The sequence below is a fragment of the Globicephala melas genome, chromosome 7 (genome assembly GCF_963455315.2).
Source record: "Globicephala melas chromosome 7, mGloMel1.2, whole genome shotgun sequence".
Taxonomy (NCBI): Eukaryota; Metazoa; Chordata; class Mammalia; order Artiodactyla; family Delphinidae; genus Globicephala; species Globicephala melas.
The window spans coordinates 72430966-72452392 of NC_083320.1; the positions used below are offsets into that span (position 1 = coordinate 72430966).

Sequence of the window (21427 nt, forward strand, 5' to 3'; positions counted from 1 at the left end):
CATTCTATCCAGTACTTAAATTTCTCTATCTTCATTAATTATAATTAAATCTTAAATTATGATACGGCGATAACATCATACCACACTTTTAAGTCTTTTAAAATTTCTATCTAGTATTGCTTTGACTTTCCTTGTATAATTAGTACGTTTAGAACTTTACCCAGTTTCTGTTAATGCATTTGTAAAATATTCCGTTAGTTTTTTGTGAGTTCTGAGCTGGGTAAAGCTCATTCTGTGGTTTAGCTTTCTTGAGTGCTCTTGAATTTATGCTTGAGAAAGGCACTTTTTGAAGATAATGCCTGTGAAAGTCCCAGGTTTTCAAGCATTCACCATGTAAGCAGGTCAAATTTCTCCTCCCCTTAACCTCGGCAAGAATGTTCTTGAGTTCATTTTATACTCATAATTAGCATGGTGAGAAGTGGGGTCTAGAAGCCTAAGATGGAATCAAGGGCTCTCTAATGCCATGAGCCATCTTCTGATGTTCCGAGAACTCATACCACCTAACAACAGGAAACTGATAGGTTTTAACAGTTTTGTTTTTCTTATGTTTGGGAAACAAGGACCTCATCTCTCCCTTTTAGTTAGATAAGAATTAACTAAGGGCTTCCCTGGTGGCGCAGTGGTTGAGAATCTGCCTGCCAATGCAGGCACCACGGGTTCGAGCTCTGGTCCGGGAAGATCCCACATGCCGCGGAGCAACTAAGCCCGTGCGCCCCAACTACCGAGCCTGCGCTCTAGAGCCCGCGAGCCACAACTACTGAGCTTGTGTTCTAGAGCCCGTGTTCCGCAACGAGAGAAGCCACCTCAAGGAGAAGCCCGTGCACCGCAAAGAAGAGTAGCCCCTGCTCGCTGCAACTAAAGAAAGCCTTGTGCAGCAGTGAAGACCCAAAAATAAATAAACGCAGTCAAATATAAATTAAAAAATTTTTTTTAAATGAATAAAATCTATCTTAAAAAAAAAGAATTAACTAAGAAATAAATCCTTTACATTAAACAGAGACGTACTCTATGTCTTACTGTCAGAACTAGAGCAATTAGACAAAATTAAATACATTACGATTATTCTTCCTGAGACAGCTGTGGATAGCTATCCTTCCACTAGGCTATTTCAGTAAGTCAAAGACAGGAAGGCTAATATGTACCACAGACGATGATGGTGAACGGCTCTGCCTGGCTGAAGGAGAGGAGGGGAGCTGGGAGGCAGACGGCTATCCCTACCTACCACGTTATTTTTCCTAAGGGGCTCTGAGGACCCTAGTTTGACAAATCACTAGCTTTTAGATAATAAGGGTATTTTAGCAGTAATACTTAGAAAGCAATCCTTCTTAGTATTTTACTACATTTTTGGGAGCCTCTTCCAAATTTACTTATTGTCTATTCATAATCAATCTCAACAAAAACAAAACCAAAAGCTCTTAGTCCAAATTTATGATTTTTCAGGACTGAGGCTCCTTTCTGTGTCCTCTTTATTGTGCTCTCAGACCGTAGAAAATTTTCTATTGGATGGAGACTGATTTCCTTCTTCCTGCCAAAGGCACTTGATACCGGCAGTCAGGAAAAGTGAAACCATGACAACATGCCCATAATTGTAGTTTATTATTATTTTTAATGTGTTACGGTTTTGAATTGCCCCTGAAAATGGTAATATGCCTGTAATTTGAACTGAGCAAGGCACAAAGAATGAGACAGGGCAAAGGCTCTCTTTTCATAATTATTTTTATGTCTGAAGGTGACACTGAGGTTAAAGAAAAGGCACTTGAATTAAAAATGATGTCCTTCATGTAGAATGCAGCTGCTCCTGAGCCATCAGCAACAGGACATAAGCCCTGAGTTCCCTTCCATGCATGGTGATGGATATGTGCCCGTCCACCTGCACTCACTTGTCACCATCACCTGGGTGACCAACAGAAGGAACAAGCCAGACGGCTGCAGGAAGGCAGGCCTGAGGCTTCATGGAACACGGGAAAGCTCAGAGGCTTACAGTCGGACCCACATACTCCTTGCTCAGTGACACCTCACCTGAAAAAACTGGCCATGCGCTCAGAATATGCTTTTACAATTGCAGTCTTTAAAAAATAATGAGGAACAGCAAAGGGTGGTATAAAAGTGCGATCTTGGTTTTCCACTGGCTGCTAGCAAGTTTAGAGTAAAATGTATAACTGAACACTGTGGTGAACATTTTTGGTCTCATGACTGGCTCTATTTTGTTGTCACCCTTGTTTACTCAGTTCTTCATTCCACTCCTCCCTCATGCCACTTTACCATATTTTTGCACCCTTATAACATCTGTCTAAAATGGATTCCAGGAAAAGGTAAGATAAAAATAAATAATATTACAGCCAGTCTCTGAAAGAGAAAGTTATGTACTTGATGCACAGCAAAAACGTTAAAGGAACAGGAAATATCAGATTAGCCCTTTAAACGATTCAAGTAACTTGAATTGTTTAATAGGGACTAGAGGTGAACACACATTTTAGAAGATGTTAAATATTCTTTGACAAAAGCATTTTGTGTTACTGCTTTGAATCTATGAATAAAAGATCCAGAGGACCACATGGGAAGGGGAAGATTAAAAAGAATGTCATACAAGACAAAAATGAGACAAACAGTTCCCTCTGGTATCTCCATGAATTATACAGGAAGCATGACTTCTGTTTAAGCCCATTCCACAACAGGTATTCCAACCAGTAAAAGTAGAAATCAGAATAGAAGGGTTTTCTAACATTTCAGATGACATTTGAAAGAGTGAAGGCAACTGAGATGAAAATAGTAAAATGACTAAATACAAAACCAAACTCTCTTTCCTAAGTATTCTGCCATAACTTAGGATGCTATTTAGGCAAAGGGTCAAGCCTCAGAATAGATGGGCCACTGTGAATTATTTGTATTGAGGTCTACAAAATGCCACTGTCTCCCTCATTTCTGTTCTTTCAAATTCTTCCAAAGGCAAAGAAACAGAAAAGGAAAACATTTCTTAAAATTTAAGATAAAAAAAAAACAAGAAAGAGCACACACAAATATACTCCTTTTAGAAATATGTAAAACAATTCAAATCGTACATTTTTAAATAAAGCTGGCACCGGTAAGAAGCAGTGCGAGGGTCCTGTTTTTCTACTTGCTCTACAGGAGATGGAGCACAGAGTTAACATGGGACTAAGCTGTAGAGATCTATAGTAAGAGGTACACTGGCTGACATCCCAAACCTATAAAATTCCTCATTATAAATAGTTCTGTTTATGATGCATACAATTTCATTTTGAATATTATTTAGGATGTAAAATGCTCCGAAAAGCCTATATAAAAATTCACTTAAAAGCAACTTTAAGATATCATAAAATTAAATGTTTTATTAAACGTGTACTGACCACTCTGATTATTTAGGCATTCAAAAGCAAATGATATATTCATATACGATTCTTTGATACTCAAATACAGACATTATCAAATCTGGTGTGTGTCTAAAGAATGATATTCACTTTCTGTCCATTGATTACCCAGAAGATTTTATTAAAAAATTATTATAAACAGGAAAGTTTCTGTAATTTCTGAGGAAACTTTTCATTATGAGTGTGAAAAGGAAGAACATGATGTATTTCTTAAAGTTCTGCTTTGCTTTTTGAGAAAAATAACGCTTCTCCCTGTAATAGCATTTTCAGCTCTTGATTCATGGTCCAGCACCATAAATAGCTGTTTTAGTGCTGAAGGAGGAATGAATTCACATGTGGGGTAGAGTACAGACCCTGCATCATCAATAACTGTCCAGGAAGAAGAATGGATGCATAAGGATACAGTCAAAATTTGGCGGAGCATATGCTAGGCTTCTAGGTAGTAAGACTTAACGAACCCAGCAAAGTGCTTCTAGAATGCTTTAAATCTCCCCTGACAGCTCTCATGGATCCCTAATTTGTCCCACATCCCCTTTCCCACCCTGTTTCCTTCTCTTCTCTATTATCCCCCCACACATAATTATGCAGGGTTTCCAAACTACTGAATAGGGGAATGAAATGGAAAAAGGCCTGTTAGAATGAATGAGAAGGAATGACAACAATGACAATGGAAAGTAAAGTCTCTTCAAACAGAATTCTTGATGTATAATGGGTGAGCCGTAAACACTGCTCAGGCACTCTCCACGGCAAATGGACAAGTGGCTGGACAAGACTGTTAAATTCCTAGCTTTAATACCCAGCATTCTTCTTTTAAGAAATATGAATGAAAAGAGGAACAGTGGTTCACAACGTGACACAAGTGGTTGGTCTGCTTTACCCTGCTTTCCCCTCTTTGCTCCCTCTCGCATTCACTGCCACAGTGAGCCGACATTATTGATGGAAAAGGCATTACAAAGTATATGGAGCATACTGTGTAGATTCATAATCTAATTTAACTTAAATAAATATTCTTCATTTGAACTACTGAAGAAAACATCTACCACTCAGATTTTTAAAAATATGACCTTCTTAACTTTATAAAAATGAAAAAAAAAGTTTTAACCAAAATTTCAGTCAGAAAATTAAGAGCTGGATTACTTAATATTTAAACTTTTTGTTATACAGCATTTAAAACACACACTCACTGATATATAAAAGAAAACAGTATAATGAACCCCCTATGGATTCATCATCCAGCTTCAACAAATAAAAGGGAACATGTGGTCAACACTTACTTCATCTATACTTTTACCCACTGTTTTCTGTGCATTACTAGATTATTTTGAACCAAGTCTCAGGCATCTTATTACTTTAGATGTATCTCTAAATATAGAGACTTTTAAAAGACTATAACCACAATAACATTATCACACCTAAAAAAATTACCAGTAAAATTCTTCATATCAACAAATATCTAGTCAGTATTAAAAGTTCCTGTTTGAATTCTTAAAAACAGTTGCTTGAATCAAGACCAAAACAATGTCTACACATTGTATTTGGTTGTTATGTCTCTAAAAATTTCTTTTCATGCAGTCTCACCCTCCCTCTTACATCATTTTCCCCGTTTGAAACGATTTCAGTTGCCTTGCAAAATTCCCAATAGACTGGATCTAACTAAGGCATCAGCAAAATGTTGTTTAACCTGTTCCTCTGTCTCTGATTTCCTATGAATTGTTACTTATATCTAGATGGTTGAGCAATCTGGAGGCAAGAATGCATCCTAGGTGATGATATGCACTTCCCATTGCATCATTTCAGAAGGCCAAAATTTCTGACTATCTTTTGTTTTGTAGAACATCTATCTTAGATCAGTGAGTTCAGGTGTTGTCAGCCTGATCCATTTATTGTAAAGTTTCTCGTCATTTTTTCAGCTAAAGATTTTAACAGCCATTGATGATTACTGATGTAGATACATTGTTTTGTCAGTGGTTGCAAAAAAAAAACTCACCCAAGATTTTAATTTCTAGACTTTGTTTGAATGTACTACTCTGGTCAATAGTAGTTTCTACCTTTGTATCTATGTTCATAAGGAATACAATACTGTTTCACTTACTATTTAGAAATAAGTCTTTACTGAAAATTATTTTGCTAATGCTCCTCTGGAAATAGATATAACCCTGTATTTTGTACTTCCTAAGCACCAGTTCTTAGATGATCATTGATAATTTTGCTTGAATTTTCTCTGTGGCTCAAATAGCCGCATTATTGATAATGTAACTAAAGCTGGGGGTAGATCAACCTTTAATTGGCGTGTTCTAAAGCAGAAACAACAGATCACAGGATCCTAGAATAATTGGCTGTTATTTGTTCTTTTCCAATAAAAAAAAGGCTAGAAGAAATAAACAAGTATACCCTAAAGACATTCCTCCTTGGCTTATAAGCAGTCCAACAATGCAAACCAAATGTTGTATCTAAACTATCTGACAGTGGTTAAAATGTGTAATTGTTTAATATAACATTTTTAAGCTATGAAAATCTGTAGCCTACAGGCATTCTCCCTCTTCAGTTTTAGAGTGGTTTTCTCCCTATTTAACTAGGGAGTAACACAACAGCAGGGCAGAAAAATCTATGCAAAAACCAGATTAGATTGATTTGTTATTAAATAGATTGTGAAGCCTCAGGGAGGATAGCTATAATAACAATTTAGTCACTACAAAGTCTGGCAAACTTGTCAGTTGTTTTTCCCCGCCCTTGGCAGACATGCCATGTTCATTTTTATGGCAAGCTGATTAACGGCTAAAAATGCACTAATGGATGGCTCTCACTTTTAGGTGGATAATCACATTTCCAATTTCCTTTTCTATACATCATTGGATTAGAGCGTACACAGTAGTATATCTCTGAAGGGCTGAGGAAACATCTCATCACACACATCAGTCTTTCCCCTCTGTGTCCTTAACCTGTCAAATGGTAATGAGAATGGGAACTTAACACCAACCTTCCTTTATTTCATGGAGAGTAAAGGAATTAGATGAAGGAATGGCAAACTGCCCCCCCCACATCCCAAATAATGAACTGCAGAGAGTACATTAGTGGCAATGTTTATCAAGATTGTTTTCTAGAATCTTTGAATTAATACCTACATGATTTATTGTAACATGTCTGTGATCAACCAAAAACAGAAAATAGAAGCCACGCCAAAGTTTCTACGAAGGAGAGACAAAATAGTGGTAGTGGAGATGGGGCTGGGGGCTAGGGGTTTTGTACTTGTCTTTGTATAGCAAGCAGTTTTGATATAGACTGTGTCTATCTGGAGCGGTGGAGTGGAGGTAAGTGGGTTGCCTAAGTCTTCTCAAACGAATTCTTGACACCCCAGTGGAAAACCAATAGAATAAAACTATTTTTAGGAGAAAATATCATCTTAATGTTAAAATCAGGTGTACAATAATAATAAAAACCAAAGCAAACTAAAACACAAAAGCAAACCTCGTGGAAACCCTTGAACAATAAGCAGATAATGGGTATAAAACATCGACTCACACAAATGTTTATTATACCATAGGTGCTCAATGGCTACTCTAATATAATTACAAAGAAGTATTTTCACCTAAGGATATGAGAATCAAAGACACCAAAGCAAGGCCTCCCTGGATAGAGCCAGGACAATGTAATCTGATCAGCACACTGCTCTTCAAAAATAAATATAATAAAATACAGACATGTATTTTATGTGGCTACTAAGGTACTTTGTCATATGGCTAAATTACACACAATGTTCCCTTCTACTAGACTGGAAATTCCAGGCTTCTGTATCTTTGTATCTCTACAATAAAGCAAAGGCATAACTATTTACTGAGTGAATTTAGAGAAGACATCATAAACCTTTGCAGAAGAAAATAAATGCAGTCACTAAAGGAAATGTGGACATAGAAAGAAAAAGAAATGTTAGTATCATCTGTTTGGGCAGATTTGGAGAATCTGAGATCCATTATTATATATCACATATAGAGGGTTGTTTCTCCTACATACTTGTCATCATACTAAAGATTTATATTCTAAAAATAGATTAATATGGTATACTTTGTGTTGTGATGTACCAAGGCCTGTACTATTTTAGATGTATTGATATATCCCAGAGTTATTTCAGCTCGATAAAACTAATGATAGAACCAAAAAATAAATAAATAAATAAACCAAATTACTCATTAGAAAAATGGGCAAAGGATATGATCAGAAGAGGAAATGCAAATGGATCATAAGGATATGAAAAGATATTTAACCCGACTAGTCATCAAGAAAAATGCAAAGTAAAATGAGATAACATTAGATTGGTAAAATTTAAAGACCCTGCGTAATATTAAATGTTGGCCAAAAAGAAAAGAGAGAGAAAGAGAGAGAACCTGGAACTTTTTCACACACTGCTTGAGAGGGTGCAATTGTTGAGGTACCTGAGAAAGCAGTTCAGCAAGATCTAGAAAAATTGAAAACATGCATTCATTATGCCTGAAGTATTCTACTTCTAATGATACCTCTTCTAGAACCTCACACATGTAAACCAGGAGATAAGTCTCCAAATGTTCACTGCTGCATTACTTAAAATACTTAAAAGTGGAACTTAAATGTTCTTCAATAGGGGAATGGACAAACAGTTTAATATTCTATGACATAAATATATAACAGCAGTTAAAAAATAAACTAGATCTACACACATCAATATAAATAAATCTCAAACACTGAGTAGAGAAATCAAGATGCGTAATGACACATAGATTATACCATTTGTGTATGCTAGAAAAAGCACACAAAACATGGGCCATGGATGTATATGATGTATGTATATTATATAAAAGTACACAAAGTAGACTATATACTAGTTAATGCCTATTGGGAAGGGAGAATGGGGCAAAGAGGTCTTGAATTTTATGTTTAATATATTTTTATATAAAAAAGCCAAAATGATGAATTATCAATGCTTTTCAATTCTGGGATGTACTTAAATTTTTGTTATATCATTCTCTATACTTTTTAGTATTTTTCACATTTCTCAAGATATAGATTAAAAAGTACAAAATAAGTAATAAGAAAATATAGGATTAAAGTAATTATTAATTCCTATAAAGCAGTAAAGGTAAATTTTTCCAAAAAGCATCCTGATATATATACTATGTGGCCTGTGAAAATTACCTTATAATTTATCAAAATATACATGGTTAAAAAAAACCTAATGACTAAGAGTGGGGACTAGTAATATAATTCTTGTATTGATTCAATAATTCATCACTGTTACATATTTTAGGAATAGTAATTATAGAATGCAAACTATGAAAAATTACAGAAAATGAAATATTGTTATTTTAATTAAAACTGTTCTTTAATAAATAATTAAATAATGGCATGGTACATATATTTCAGATGCATGGGCTTCTGAATTTTAAAAAGTATTTTCCTCTTCATTAATTAGGAAAATTCATACAGCTGGGCTGCCTCTGTATTTAACCAAGTGTATTAAAATAGTCTTAATCTGAAACTTTCATGCTATAAACTTTGAACTATAAACTTGATCTCTTTTTGTGGTTCCTCCTAACCATATCTCCAACTTAACATTTTAACATGCTCAGTTTAAGAAACAGGTAATTCATTTTGAAATATTTATTCACTATGATTAAGACATTTTGTTTTATAATGTTCTAGGTCCATAAAAGATTCTAATATTTATGAAGACTACTTGGCTTAAAATTCAAATTCAACATGGTCACATTCTTAGGTTAAAATAGGTTACCTTAATGGAATACTGGTTGAATTACCTTGGGCTCATGCCCTACATAAGACTTAGTTTATGTAAGTTTAATTCAAATGTGTAGAGATAGTTGCCAGGTGGATTTGTATGTTCCAGATGAAACAGGCTTGTGATCACAATGGCAATGTGCAGTAGCAATTAAAATGCTTTTTGGAAGAACTGTGCTTGAGCAAACTGCTCCAGAAAATGACTTCTGGAGAGATGCAGGTCAGCCACAGACTCATTTGTATCTCTCAGATGTGTTACTCTTTACTGTGTTAACACAGGAGAGTTGCATCATAAACATTCAGTGTCACTAAATTTGCTCAGAAGAGCATCCATGTAATAAATATTCACTGTAGAGATCCCAGAGAGGGTTTCTGATAATTACATTCAAATATCAAATAGTTTATTCTTCATTTAGTCTGAATTCCAAATGAACATAAAGAGCTTTTATTTGTTTGACTATTAAGAGTCACTAGTGACCAAATACAATATTAAGAAAGGAAATCTGATGAACTATATTCTGATAAACATAAGAGGACTCCCCAATAGCTTACCTACTATGCATTTAAAACTAACTCAGCTAGCTCAGCAATATACAAGGATTTACCATAACAGAGAGCAAAGGAGAAAGAAAAGAAGTTGAGCCCCTGTGAGGGAGTAGGAGGATGGAGAGAGAGGCTAAGGGGAATCCTTACTACTCTCAGTGCCTCTCCCCAACCCCAAACTAAGAATGCCTGGAGCAGAACCCTTGGGATTTTCCCCTCTTAAAACCTGAGACATAGTAGCATTATTCTCAATTACCAGAAAGTGGAAACAACGCAAATGCCCATTAGGTGATAAAAGAATAAATAAAATGTCATATATCCATACACTGGAATATTATTTGGAAATAAAAAAGGATGAAGAACTGATACATGTTATAACATTGATGAACCTTGAAATTATCATGCTAAGTTGAAGAAGCCAGTCACAAAAGGCTATATATTGTATGATGCCATATGTAGGAAATGTCCAGAAGAGGCAAGCCCATACAGACAGAAAATAGATCATTGGTTCTCAGGGGCTGGGGGTGGGGGAAGGAAAAATGGGGAAGGAGTGCTAATGGGTAGAGGATTTCTTTTTGGGATGGTGAAAATGTTCTAAAATTAGATAGTGGTGATGATTGCACAGCTCTATGAATATACTAAAAAATACTGAATCATATCCTTTAAAAGTATGAAGTTTAAGATATATGAAATATATCTCAATAAAACTATTATTTAAAAAACTCAGGTTTCGGCCAGTGAGAGCACTGAAGGTCAAAGGGACAGAACTTTATCAAGCATCTTCCTGAAGCAGTATAGTAAATAAGTAATAAGCTGTCAAAACACAAACATTCAATCTTTGTAAAGACTCTTCATTTTTAAAGAATGTTTCATTTGAGAAGAAAGTTTATTTCACAATGACTTAAAAATATTTGCTGAAGAAAAGACCTGACCCATGAAAAAGGCTTTTCGGCTACTGTCAGTCCTACAGCATTTTTAGAATTTTTAATAGTATCAATGGAAGCCTGATGGGCACTAGTAGATGATACTATAAAATGTAAAAAAAAAAAAAAAAAAAAATAGTCTGAATGGTAGTAGGGAATCAAATCTTTTCGTTAAAAAATAAGAGTTCTTTTCTTAAATGGCAATAAGAAGACTATTTGTCAAGATTGTATGACCTTTCTGAAACCATAAAGAATTCTATTTTAGCAGAGCTTTAAACTAACTGAAAAGGGAGAGACAATCTTAGGAAGAGTGTGAAGTTATTTAATTTTAATATTGCCACCCATTTCCCCCCTCATTCAGTTGATAGACATGGACAGGATTTTTCTCAGGGTCTAGCGTAACTTCCTAACACCAATGGCAGTCAGCTAAAGGACAGACAATGTGAAGGGGCCAACTGCTTCCAAATGGCATAAACAAATATTAAAACAATGTGCAAAATATCAAAACAAAAATTTAAAACTAAGCTTCAATTCCAAAAGTTGTCATTAGTGTTTTCTACGATTAATAAAAGGTCCATCTTTTAAGTATCTCTTTTGTACTTCAATATAAATGAAAATTTAGTGCTTCATCTTAAGGAGCAGACAAGCTATGATTTACTTACAAGATAAAATATGTGGAACCAATATCTGTGTCCCAAAGAAATAAACTTTCTCCTTTACCACCTACAACTTACCTAGAAGTAAGTGAGAAGTGAAGTTTCTGTTTCTGGGCAATGGTAAGATTCTAAGCCTGTTATCAGAAATAGTTTTGAAATTCTGTACTGTAAAATTTCAGAAGTAATTTCTTGAATACTGAGATGATCATATTTATATTTACTGACTTTTCAATTTGAACTATATTTTCTTCTCCTTCCACAGTTTTGTTACCCAATTTCTTGAATTCTGAGATGATCGTATTTATATTCACTGACTTTTCAATTTGAATTATATTTTCTTCCCCTCCCACAGTTTCTGTTACCCCAGCTGAACCACTAGTGTAATGTCCCTGCTTGGATGAAACACGCAACACAGGCCATGTCTTGTACACTTGAAGACTGTGCCTTTTAGTAGTTCCCCTGGCCAAGTCCCCTGCACCCACGGAGTGCAGCTTGCCACGGGAAGGCTGTAGTGACCTCTAACCACCGCTAAACTAGCATCCCTTGGGTGCATCTCCAAGCTACTTTTCTCCTTGAGAATTCCTCAGACAGGTGGGAGCCATTAAAAGTTAGAACTGGCTATCAAAGTGGGACTTTAGGAATGAGATAAAAAGTTGGCCGTAGGGAGTTATCTCACACTTAAATTTTTTTGGAAGGGAATGAAATGTGGCAAACTTTAAAAAGTGGTTGCTGGGCTTCCCTGGTGGCGCAGTGGTTGAGAGTCCGCCTGCCGATGCAGGGGACACGGGTTCGTGCCCCAGGGCGTCTGGGCCCGTGAGCCATGGCCGCTGAGCCTGTGCATCCGGAGCCTGTGCTCCGCGACGGGAGAGGCCACAGCGGTGAGAGGCCCACGTACCGCAAAAAAAATAAGTGGTTGCCTCTTTTTTCGGGTTAATGGAAATATTCTACATTTCAATCATGATGGTGGTTATACAACTACATGCCAAACTGCCAAAAATCATAAAACTGTATGCTACAAAGGGTGAATTTTACTGTAAGTAAATTACACTTCAATAAACCAGACCTAAAAATAAAGTGGTTATCTATGAATGGTAGAATTACGATTTTTCTCTTTATACTTTCTTGAACTTTACAAATTGGCTAAAATGAGCATTATGTAACTCCAGTCAGTTAAAAGGTGAGAATGCTGTTTTGGCCACACTTGTCCCCTTCTGTGCCCTTGGGAGTGTAGGTAGGCAGGGGAAGTCCCCTTGCTGTCACCCCCGCCCCCCACCCAGTGAAGTCTAAAGCAGGCTAAGGTGAGAGCAACACTCCATGGATGATACTGCAAAGAGAAAAAGAATAAATCCTACATTCATCAAAATTTGGATTTGAAGGTTGTTGCTTAGCCCATGGGGTGCAAGAGGTTTAAAGGGCATTATTTTCCTCTGAGGTGCCTGTGCTATGAGATTTTCCTGAGATGCGCCGTACATACCTCTGCTTCCCCTGAAGACCATTTCTGTCGCTAAGGCATGCACAACGTGCACCTGCACGGTGACCTGCAACACAGGACCTCTCACATCTTGGTACCCACTGCCACCCATGACTCTAAAAAGCTCTGCAGACAGAAGTCATCATGGCATGCTGCTTGCTTGGAGAACCCGAAATGGATCCATCCATCTGCATATGCTAACTATCATCCTCCCGCCAAACTGGAGCAACAGAATTGGCCTCCTGGAGAACTGTTTTTAGCTAAGCTGCTTTTCCATCCATTTATATTGTATTTAACAACAAAAGAAAGAACCCCTGTGAGTCTGATTTTATAATTTAGAAACTACCGAGGACGCTGTTTGCCTCATCACGCAGTGCTCTCAACAGCAACTCACAAGAGAAACTACTCAAGTCTCAGCCCCAGGGACAGTAAATCCTCCTGAGCAACCTGGTTTGTTTTTATCTTCCAGACACTTTGAATCATGTAATTCATTAGAGTTTTTTTCTTTAGCCTGGCTACCAGGACACTCAGAGCCAAAGTGGCTCTCTACTTTAAGCCAATGCGTGCAATATTGACAACATATATTTTGTATACTATTTTAACCTTGGCTTCATCTTATTTTTCTAGTCTTTATTTTGTCTTTGCCCCAATTCCCTCACTCCATTGTTGGCTTTTGTGTTTTCTAAAAATGTTCCAAATACATGTGGAGAGGTAAAATATTAAATAGTGCATAGTGCATAAGATATAGTATACTCAGTATAAATGCAGAAATGCTGTAACTTTTCAATAAACTGATTTCACGCCCTACTTCCTATGAGGTGAAATACTGAATGTATAAATAACTATAGTACACTAAAAACAAATGCAGAAAACCGGTATTTTCTCTATTAACTGATCCCAAGGCCCACTTTAAATGAGGTAAAAAATTAAATATATAAATATCTATACTATACTCAGTACAAATACAGAAAAGATATAATTTATTAACTATTTCTACAGCCTATCTTTAATCAGGTGAAATATTAAAATAGATGACTATTAAATGCACAGGTAACTATAGTGTACTTGGTACAAAGGCAGAAAGTCTGTAGCTTCTCTATTAACTAATCCCATAGCTCCCCTTCAGGGTTTCTCAATTTTCAGTGATTATTCGTGGTCTGATATATCATCTTTGGGTACAAGCACCATCAATTCCAGATTAAGGATCATTATATACTGATATTGCTGGTGTTATTAATGCATTTTTGCAGTAAATAAAACAAATAAAAATCATATTAGAAATGGGTTTTTTTATTGCTAGTTTGTTTAGAGTCACTACTTCCAAAGAGTCGTTAATAGAAAACCTAGCAATCATTTTAATTTTTGATAAAGGAGTCAAGAATATACAATGGAGAAAAGATAGCCTCTTCAATAAGTGGTGCTGGGAAAACTGGACAGGTACATGTAAAAGAATGAAATTAGAACACTCCCTAACACCATACACAAAAATAAACTCAAAATGGATTAAAGACCTAAATGTAAGGCCAGACACTATAAAACTCTTAGAGGAAAACATAGGCAGAACACTCTATGACATACATCACAGCAAGATCCTTTTTGACCCACCTCCTAGAGCAATGGAAATAAAAACAAAAATAAACAAATGGGACCTAATGAAATTTAAAAGCTTTTGCACAGCAAAGGAAACCATAAACAAGACGAAAAGACAACCCTCAGGATAGGAGAAAATATTTGCAAATGAAGCAACTGACAAAGGATTAATCTCCAGAATTTATAAGCAGCTCATGCAGCTCAATATAAAAAAAAAAACAACCCAATCCAAAAATGGGCAGAAGACCTAAATAGACATTTCTCCAAAGAAGATATACAGATTGCCAAGAAGCACATGAAAAGCTGCTCAACATCACTAATTATTAGAGAAATGCAAATCAAAACTACAATGAGGTATCACCTCACACCAGTCAGAATGGCCATCATCAAAATATCTACAGACAATAAATGCTGGAGAGGGTGTGGAGAAAAGGGAACCCTCTTGCACTGTTGGTAGGAATGTAAATTGATACAGCCACTATGGAGAACAATATGGAGGTTCCTTAAAAAACTAAATATAGAGTACCATATGACCCAGCAATCCCACTACTGGGCATATATACCCTGAGAAAACCATGATTCAAAAGGAGCCATGTACCAAAATGTTCATTGCAGCACTATTTACAATAGCCAGGACATGGAAGCAACCGAAGTGTCCATCGACAGAAGAATGGATAAAGAAGATGTGGCACATATATACAAGGGAATATTACTTAGCCATAAAAAGAAACGAAATTGAGTTATTTGCAGTGAGTTGGATAGACCTAGAGTCTGTCATACAGAGTGAAGAAGTAAGTCAGAAAGAGAAAAACAAATACCGTATGCTAACACATATATATGGAAGCTAAAGAGAAAAAAAATGGTTCTGAAGAACCTAGGGGGCAGGACAGGAATAAAGACACAGAAGTAGAAAATGGACTTGAGGACACGGGGAGGGGGAAGGGTAAGCTGGGACGAAGTGAGAGAGTGGCATGGACCTATATACACCACCAAATGTAAAATAGATAGCTAGTGGGAAGCAGTCACATAGCACAGGGAGATCAACTCGGTGCTTTGTGATCACCTAAAGGGGTGGGATAGGGAGGGTGGGAGGGAGACACAAGAGGGAGGAGATATGGGGATATATGTATATGTATAGCTGATTCCCTTGGTTATAAAGCAGAAACTAACACACCACTGTAAAGCAATTATACTCCAATAAAGATGTTAAAAAAAGAAAACCTAGCAATCATTTTAATCATTAAGATTTTTTTTTAACATTCTCAGCAAGGCATACTGCAAATGAACTGCCAAAGACAGCTGTGCAGCTCACCTTTTAGGACACTTCCTAAATAAATACATGCAGAGGCCCAGTTTCCGTACTGTAAAATGGGAACACGTCACGGCAGGGTTAAAAATTTATCTTTGGTACTGCAAGTGTGAGGAAACCGAAATGCTGGGCTTTAGAGCCATTTGGAAGAGGGCTCTACAGTATATTATTTAGTACAATATTAGAGTCATTAATTAAATAGGACCTCATGCCACTGTCTACTCCTTCTTCACGGGGTGAGGCCAACATGGCAAGAACTTTGGACAACTGAAAAAGTAAATCAAAGTATGCTTTTCTTTACCCTTTGAGAGCATATCTGGACTAGGAAAAATAAAATCTTACAGATCACCTTACCAACTCTGGCATAGGATCTAAATCAAACAATATGAAAGATAACCAGTTTTCAAATCCCCCATCTTGCTGACTAAACGTACTCCCATGTAAGAAGGACCTGAATCCAAAGGAAGTTTCCTGGCTGGAAGCAGTGATCGCACTTATAATTTTCCTTCAGCAAATCAGAAATGGCTGATGGGAAAGAGGGCTGGGGTCTGAGAGCTATTTTCTGTATCTTTAGATTCTGGTTCTGAGACTGATGGTGGGGACTGACAGGCACAAGGGGGATCTCTCAAGTGACACAATAAAAACCTATGCTCCCTTCACTAACACTGTTTTCTAATGGGCTCTTGCCAGTGTGTAAACCTGGTGGTCACGGAGCAGAGTTCTTCTTAAGGTCCACCGAAAAGCACACTGAAACGTGTGAAGAAGGCAGATATGAGAAAGGGTGAATGCCAAGTAGGTGACCTAATGGTAAAGCATTCTTTCCTGAGGAACTTAAATCACACTGGGCTTAAGTTTCATTATTTATTCAATGAACACTTAGCAGGGTGCCTGCCTGCTGAGCCCCAGGCACTGTGCCAGGGCTGCGGTGTGCTTTAGCTCCTCATAGGAGGCTAATACAGGCACAGAGGAACAGTTATGAGAGTTCGGATGAAGAGAGATGACTTTCCTGGAGAACTGTGGGAAAGGCTGTACGAATGGGTTAGCACTTAGCTGGGGGCATCAAGAATACATGAGAATCCAACATGAGATGGGAGAAGGGCAATCAAAGTGGATCAATTATCATTCCAACCAGAGTTCACTGAATAAAGAAACCCCCCTTACTCATAACCGTTAAGATTCCATAATAGATTCCTGTCTTGCTGCCTGGCCTCTCTTCTTTCTGACCTACACCCTACACTATCAGGACAACTGCTTCCAACTAGAGCAATGTGTTTCAACCTGTCTCCTTTATAGACCTAATGAAGGTGACACTCATCATCACCTGGTTCCCGGTTCTCCACAATCTAATGCCAGCTTTACTCTTCCAACCTCATAAGCCACTAGGTCCTTTTAGTACACATCCTGGAAACTACCAAGCCTCTTGGAACTCCAGTACGGCAATGCGAGATCATACACACTTCTGCGCATACTTTCCCTCTTTCTCTGGTCAGCCCGGTTTCCATTTCTGCAGGACCCACTCACTCACCCGACATTGTCTGACTGAGCCCCACTGCCATGCCAGGCGCCAAGCTGGGCACTGAGATCCAGACACAAAGCCCCAAATCACTGACAATAAGTATTACTCACAATATGTATTTTACTAACAGATTTTTAACGAACCTATGGAATTAGCTAATTCAAACTATATAACCCTAAAATTATTTAATATTTTAAAATATTTACTATAGAAAATAATCTAACAGCCATGCATATATCAACAACCCCCTTGTTTAACAGATATCAATATTCATATTTTTTGTTATATTTGTTCCAGATGGCAGTTTTAAATAAAACGTTACAGATTTGGCTAAAGCCGAATTCCTGATAGCTTCCTCCTCCCCTTCGTCCCTAGAGGTACCCCTATCTTAAAGTGGTGTCATCCTGAAATATTTTTTATACTTTTACTAGAGATGCACTGATTCGTAAAATCAAACACTACTTAAATTCAGTATTATGTATATTTTAAAATATTCATAAAGATAACCTATACCTATTCTTTTGCAACTTGTAGTTTTCACTTGAAAGTCTGTTCTGCAAAGATGTCCACGTTGATACATGTAGTTGTTTCGTTTTAATGGCTCTTGAGTTTACTTATCCACAGTTTATTTCCCATTTCTATCCTGATTCAAATTTTTTACTTTTGCAAATAATGTTACACTAAGCATCTTTGTACCTGTCCTCCTGTGCATCCCTGTCAGACTTTCTCCAATGATATCAGGTTCTTAAAAGTTTTAAATCCTGCTCTCCTGCTTGCTGATTCTTACTCATCCTTGAGGTTTTTTGACTTGAGTTTTTTATTATCTGATTGTGAGCGCATCTTTGGTGATGTCAGTTTCTCAGCTGGGTATTCCTGAACAATGCATACAGTTACATTTGGGCTCCAGACCCACATGCCGTGCAAGCCTGGGGTGGTCCAAGGGTGCAGCTTTTGAGGGTCATGGCTTAATGCAGTGTTCCCAAGTTCAAGTCTACCACCGTGAGCACATAAGGCCTCACTCTTTGGTCCCTGCAGGGGTATTAAACCTAAGACTCCAGTGCTTTGTTGGGGGCTTGACAGTGCCCAGGCCTCCTGCACTCAATGCAGCTCAAATGCTTGTGGCTCTGGCCTTTTTTTTTTTTTTGAAGATGTTGGGGGTAGGAGTTTATTTATTTATTTTTGCTGTATTGGGTCTTCGTTTCTGTGCGAGGGCTTTCTCTAGTTGTGGCAAGCTGGCGCCACTCTTCATCGCGGTGCGCGGGCCTCTCACTATCACGGCCTCTCTTGTTGCGGAGCACAGACTCCAGACGCGCAGGCTCAGCAGTTGTGGCTCACGGGCCCAGTCGCTCCGCGGCATGTGGGATCCTCCCAGACCAGGGCTCGAACCCGTGTCCCCTGCATTAGCAAACAGATTCTCAACCACTGCGCCACCAGGGAAGCCCGTGGCTCTGGCTTTTGGTTCTCCATCTCTGGTACCTGGGGATTTTCCTTTCTCCTTTGCCATTTCCTCTAGGTATTACTGACTTGTATTATTGACATATCAAGTATCTCTAGGAGTTTACCGAGAAAAGTTCTATGTTCGTTTAATTGGCAAAATTGTCAGAATAAACGCCTTAACTGAATTCTTTAAATACTGATTTAATTTTTCTAATAGTGTAAAATTATATTTGAAAAAAATCTGGAAATATATAACACTACGTTATTTAGCTTGTGAACTGTTCTTTTTGGTGCTAAACATACCGATATCCTTTAAAAAAACTGGGTAAAATTAAAACAAATTTTTGTTTTGACAATTTTAACTTTCTTGATAAATTATCTAATTGAGGAGTACAAAGCTAGAAATTTTTGATTTGTAATTTTACACCTTGCTTATAATTTCTCTTCCTATGAAAAACTGCCTGGATGTCTTAAAAATGATCACATAATTTGATATCTGTGTTTTGAAAGTTTTCTTGGTCTTACTTGCATGCTTTATGCCTTACTAAACATACTAACGTGCATAACTGTTAAGGGTCAAAGATTTAAAAATTCATGACAATACAATTTTATCTGCCTAATAATTTTAAATTCATAGCAATCAGCTGGGAAAGACAAACTACAGACAGCATTGTATTCACCAAGAAGGATTTTTTGGCTATGAATAACAGAAGATAATGAGAAATACAACGATTACGATGTTAGAAACAGCTGAAAGACAAGTTACTATGGGCATACACCTACTTAGGATTAAACAAACTAAGCTTAAAAATGCAAGCAACAGAAGTACTTTATGGTAGGCTTTATTGGAATATGTAAATACTAAGAAAGAAACCCACAGATTGCATAAGTAGTGATTTCACCATTTGGAGTTGTGGCTGTAATTTTTATTCTAATGATACTTTAAATAGCATAAGAGGCTACTTAAATATAAAATACTTGTGATTAAATGTGTTTTTTTCCAGTAATATACTGGTTTTGCATTTACTATATATTTTCTAAAATTAATTTTTATTGGTGTATAGTTGCTTTACAACGGTGTGTTAGTTTCTACCGTACAGCAAAATGAATCAGCTATACATATACATGTATCCCCTCTTTTTTGGATTTCCTTCCCATTTAGGTCACCACAGTGCACTAAGTAGAGTTCCCTGTGCTATACAGTAGGTTCTCAGTAGTTATCTATTTTATACATAGTATCAGTAGTGTATATATGTCAGTCCCAATCTCCCAATTCGTCCCACCCTCCTTCCCCCCTTGGTATCCGTACATTTGTTCTCTACATCTGTGTCTCTATTTCTGCTTTGCAAATAAGATCATCTATACCATTTTTCTAGATTCCACATATATGTGTTAATAATACGATATTTGTTTTTCTTTTCGATTTACTTCGCATTTACTATATTTGAATACACAATTATTTCATATAGTAATTATTTCGTATAGTTTTCCAGAGTTCTAGAAAACTCCAAGTAAATTGAATGCGTTTTTCAAAGCTAGATAAATGTTGTGACTTAGAAATATTTCTTAGTTAAAAAAAATCAATATCAGGTTTTCAAAGCCAATTAGCTTTGCCAAATAATTAACAATTGTTGAAAATATTCATTAACTTTGTCTACATATAAGAAATCAAATTTCTAAAGTTAGCATAGTAGCTTTTGCTAGAGAGGCATACCAGTGCTGTATAAAACACTTCAAGCACAGGACTGAAAGATAATCAATATTACAAGAGGTTTCTCAAAATTAGAATAAATTGACATTTTTGGTATCAATTTCAGGAAGGCCAGTTAACAGTGACAACACTAAAAGCATCATTTGCTGCATCTAGGACAACTTAATTATGTGTGACTTGAAGGCGTGTAAGAAAATAGAGCCATCGGCCCTGTACCTGGTGCTCGCGATGCTTGGTGATTCTGCTCCAAGCCTACATCTTTCTAGCTGACTGGCAACAATCTGCCTTTCCACCTCCAGTTCTCGGGTTAGTCGCTGAAACTGAAGCTCCTGTGATTCAAGGAAATAGAAGGCATATAAGGCACCAGGTTTGCTTAGGCAGATACATGAATTCATGTACGTCACAGGAAACACAGGAACATGCCCGTAATGTAACACTACAGTGTGGCCTTACGAGATTAGGGTTTTGAATACAACTGTGGGCCTCAACAACCTACTAATTTGTAGCTTTTACAAACTTAAAGGCACTAGAATATGTGTCTTCATTTGAAACTGAAAACATGTAGACCTTTATTTGGCCTTTTTTGCTGTTGGTGGTGGTGGTTCTAAATGAGGTCTTCAAACAGTACTTTTGCTCCAGTGATGTATTAAAGTAAGGTCTGCAGAGTCCTCACTCGATGTGCCTACATTAGAGGCACACCAACCAATACAGGCCTCAACAGCCAATTCTTCCATCCCTCATACTGTATGTTAGCACAGCATTAAAAAAAAAAAGAAGTAAATTCCTGTAATGAGAATCACTTGACCATATTTGATACAAAGCCTTTCCACTGTTAAGAAAAAAAAATCATTACAACCCCACAAAAAAGTCTTGCTATATTTATCTATAATACACATTTTTCCTATTGTCACAAATGCATTCATGTGTCACTTCATGAAGGAACAAGAGAAAAAATAATGAAAAAGTCTGAGCCATAATTTAGAATTTAAAATTGTATTAAAAAGCTGGAAAGATTGTCTCAAGAAATTACATTCTACATTCTACGATGCATCATGAAGGCCAGTATTCTATTCTAGGAGAAATGTTTTAACATTATTTGTACTTATCTCATTGTTATCTTGA

At 36.9% G+C, this 21427-nt stretch overlaps 1 protein-coding gene across 15 annotated transcripts in view; it reads right to left on the reverse strand.

Moving 5' to 3' along the window:
* Positions 1-21427, reverse strand: part of PKP4 (plakophilin 4) — a 250469-nt gene that overhangs the window by 94165 nt on the left and 134877 nt on the right. For 14 of the 15 annotated variants that reach the window (XM_030852714.2, XM_030852713.2, XM_060302413.1 and 11 more), the window contains one exon: positions 20522-20634. The exons of the other annotated variant lie outside the window; for it this stretch is intronic. In XM_030852714.2, coding sequence (XP_030708574.1) covers positions 20522-20634 — 113 coding nt within the window. The remainder of the gene's footprint in view (positions 1-20521; positions 20635-21427) is intronic. 15 annotated transcript variants of the gene reach the window in all.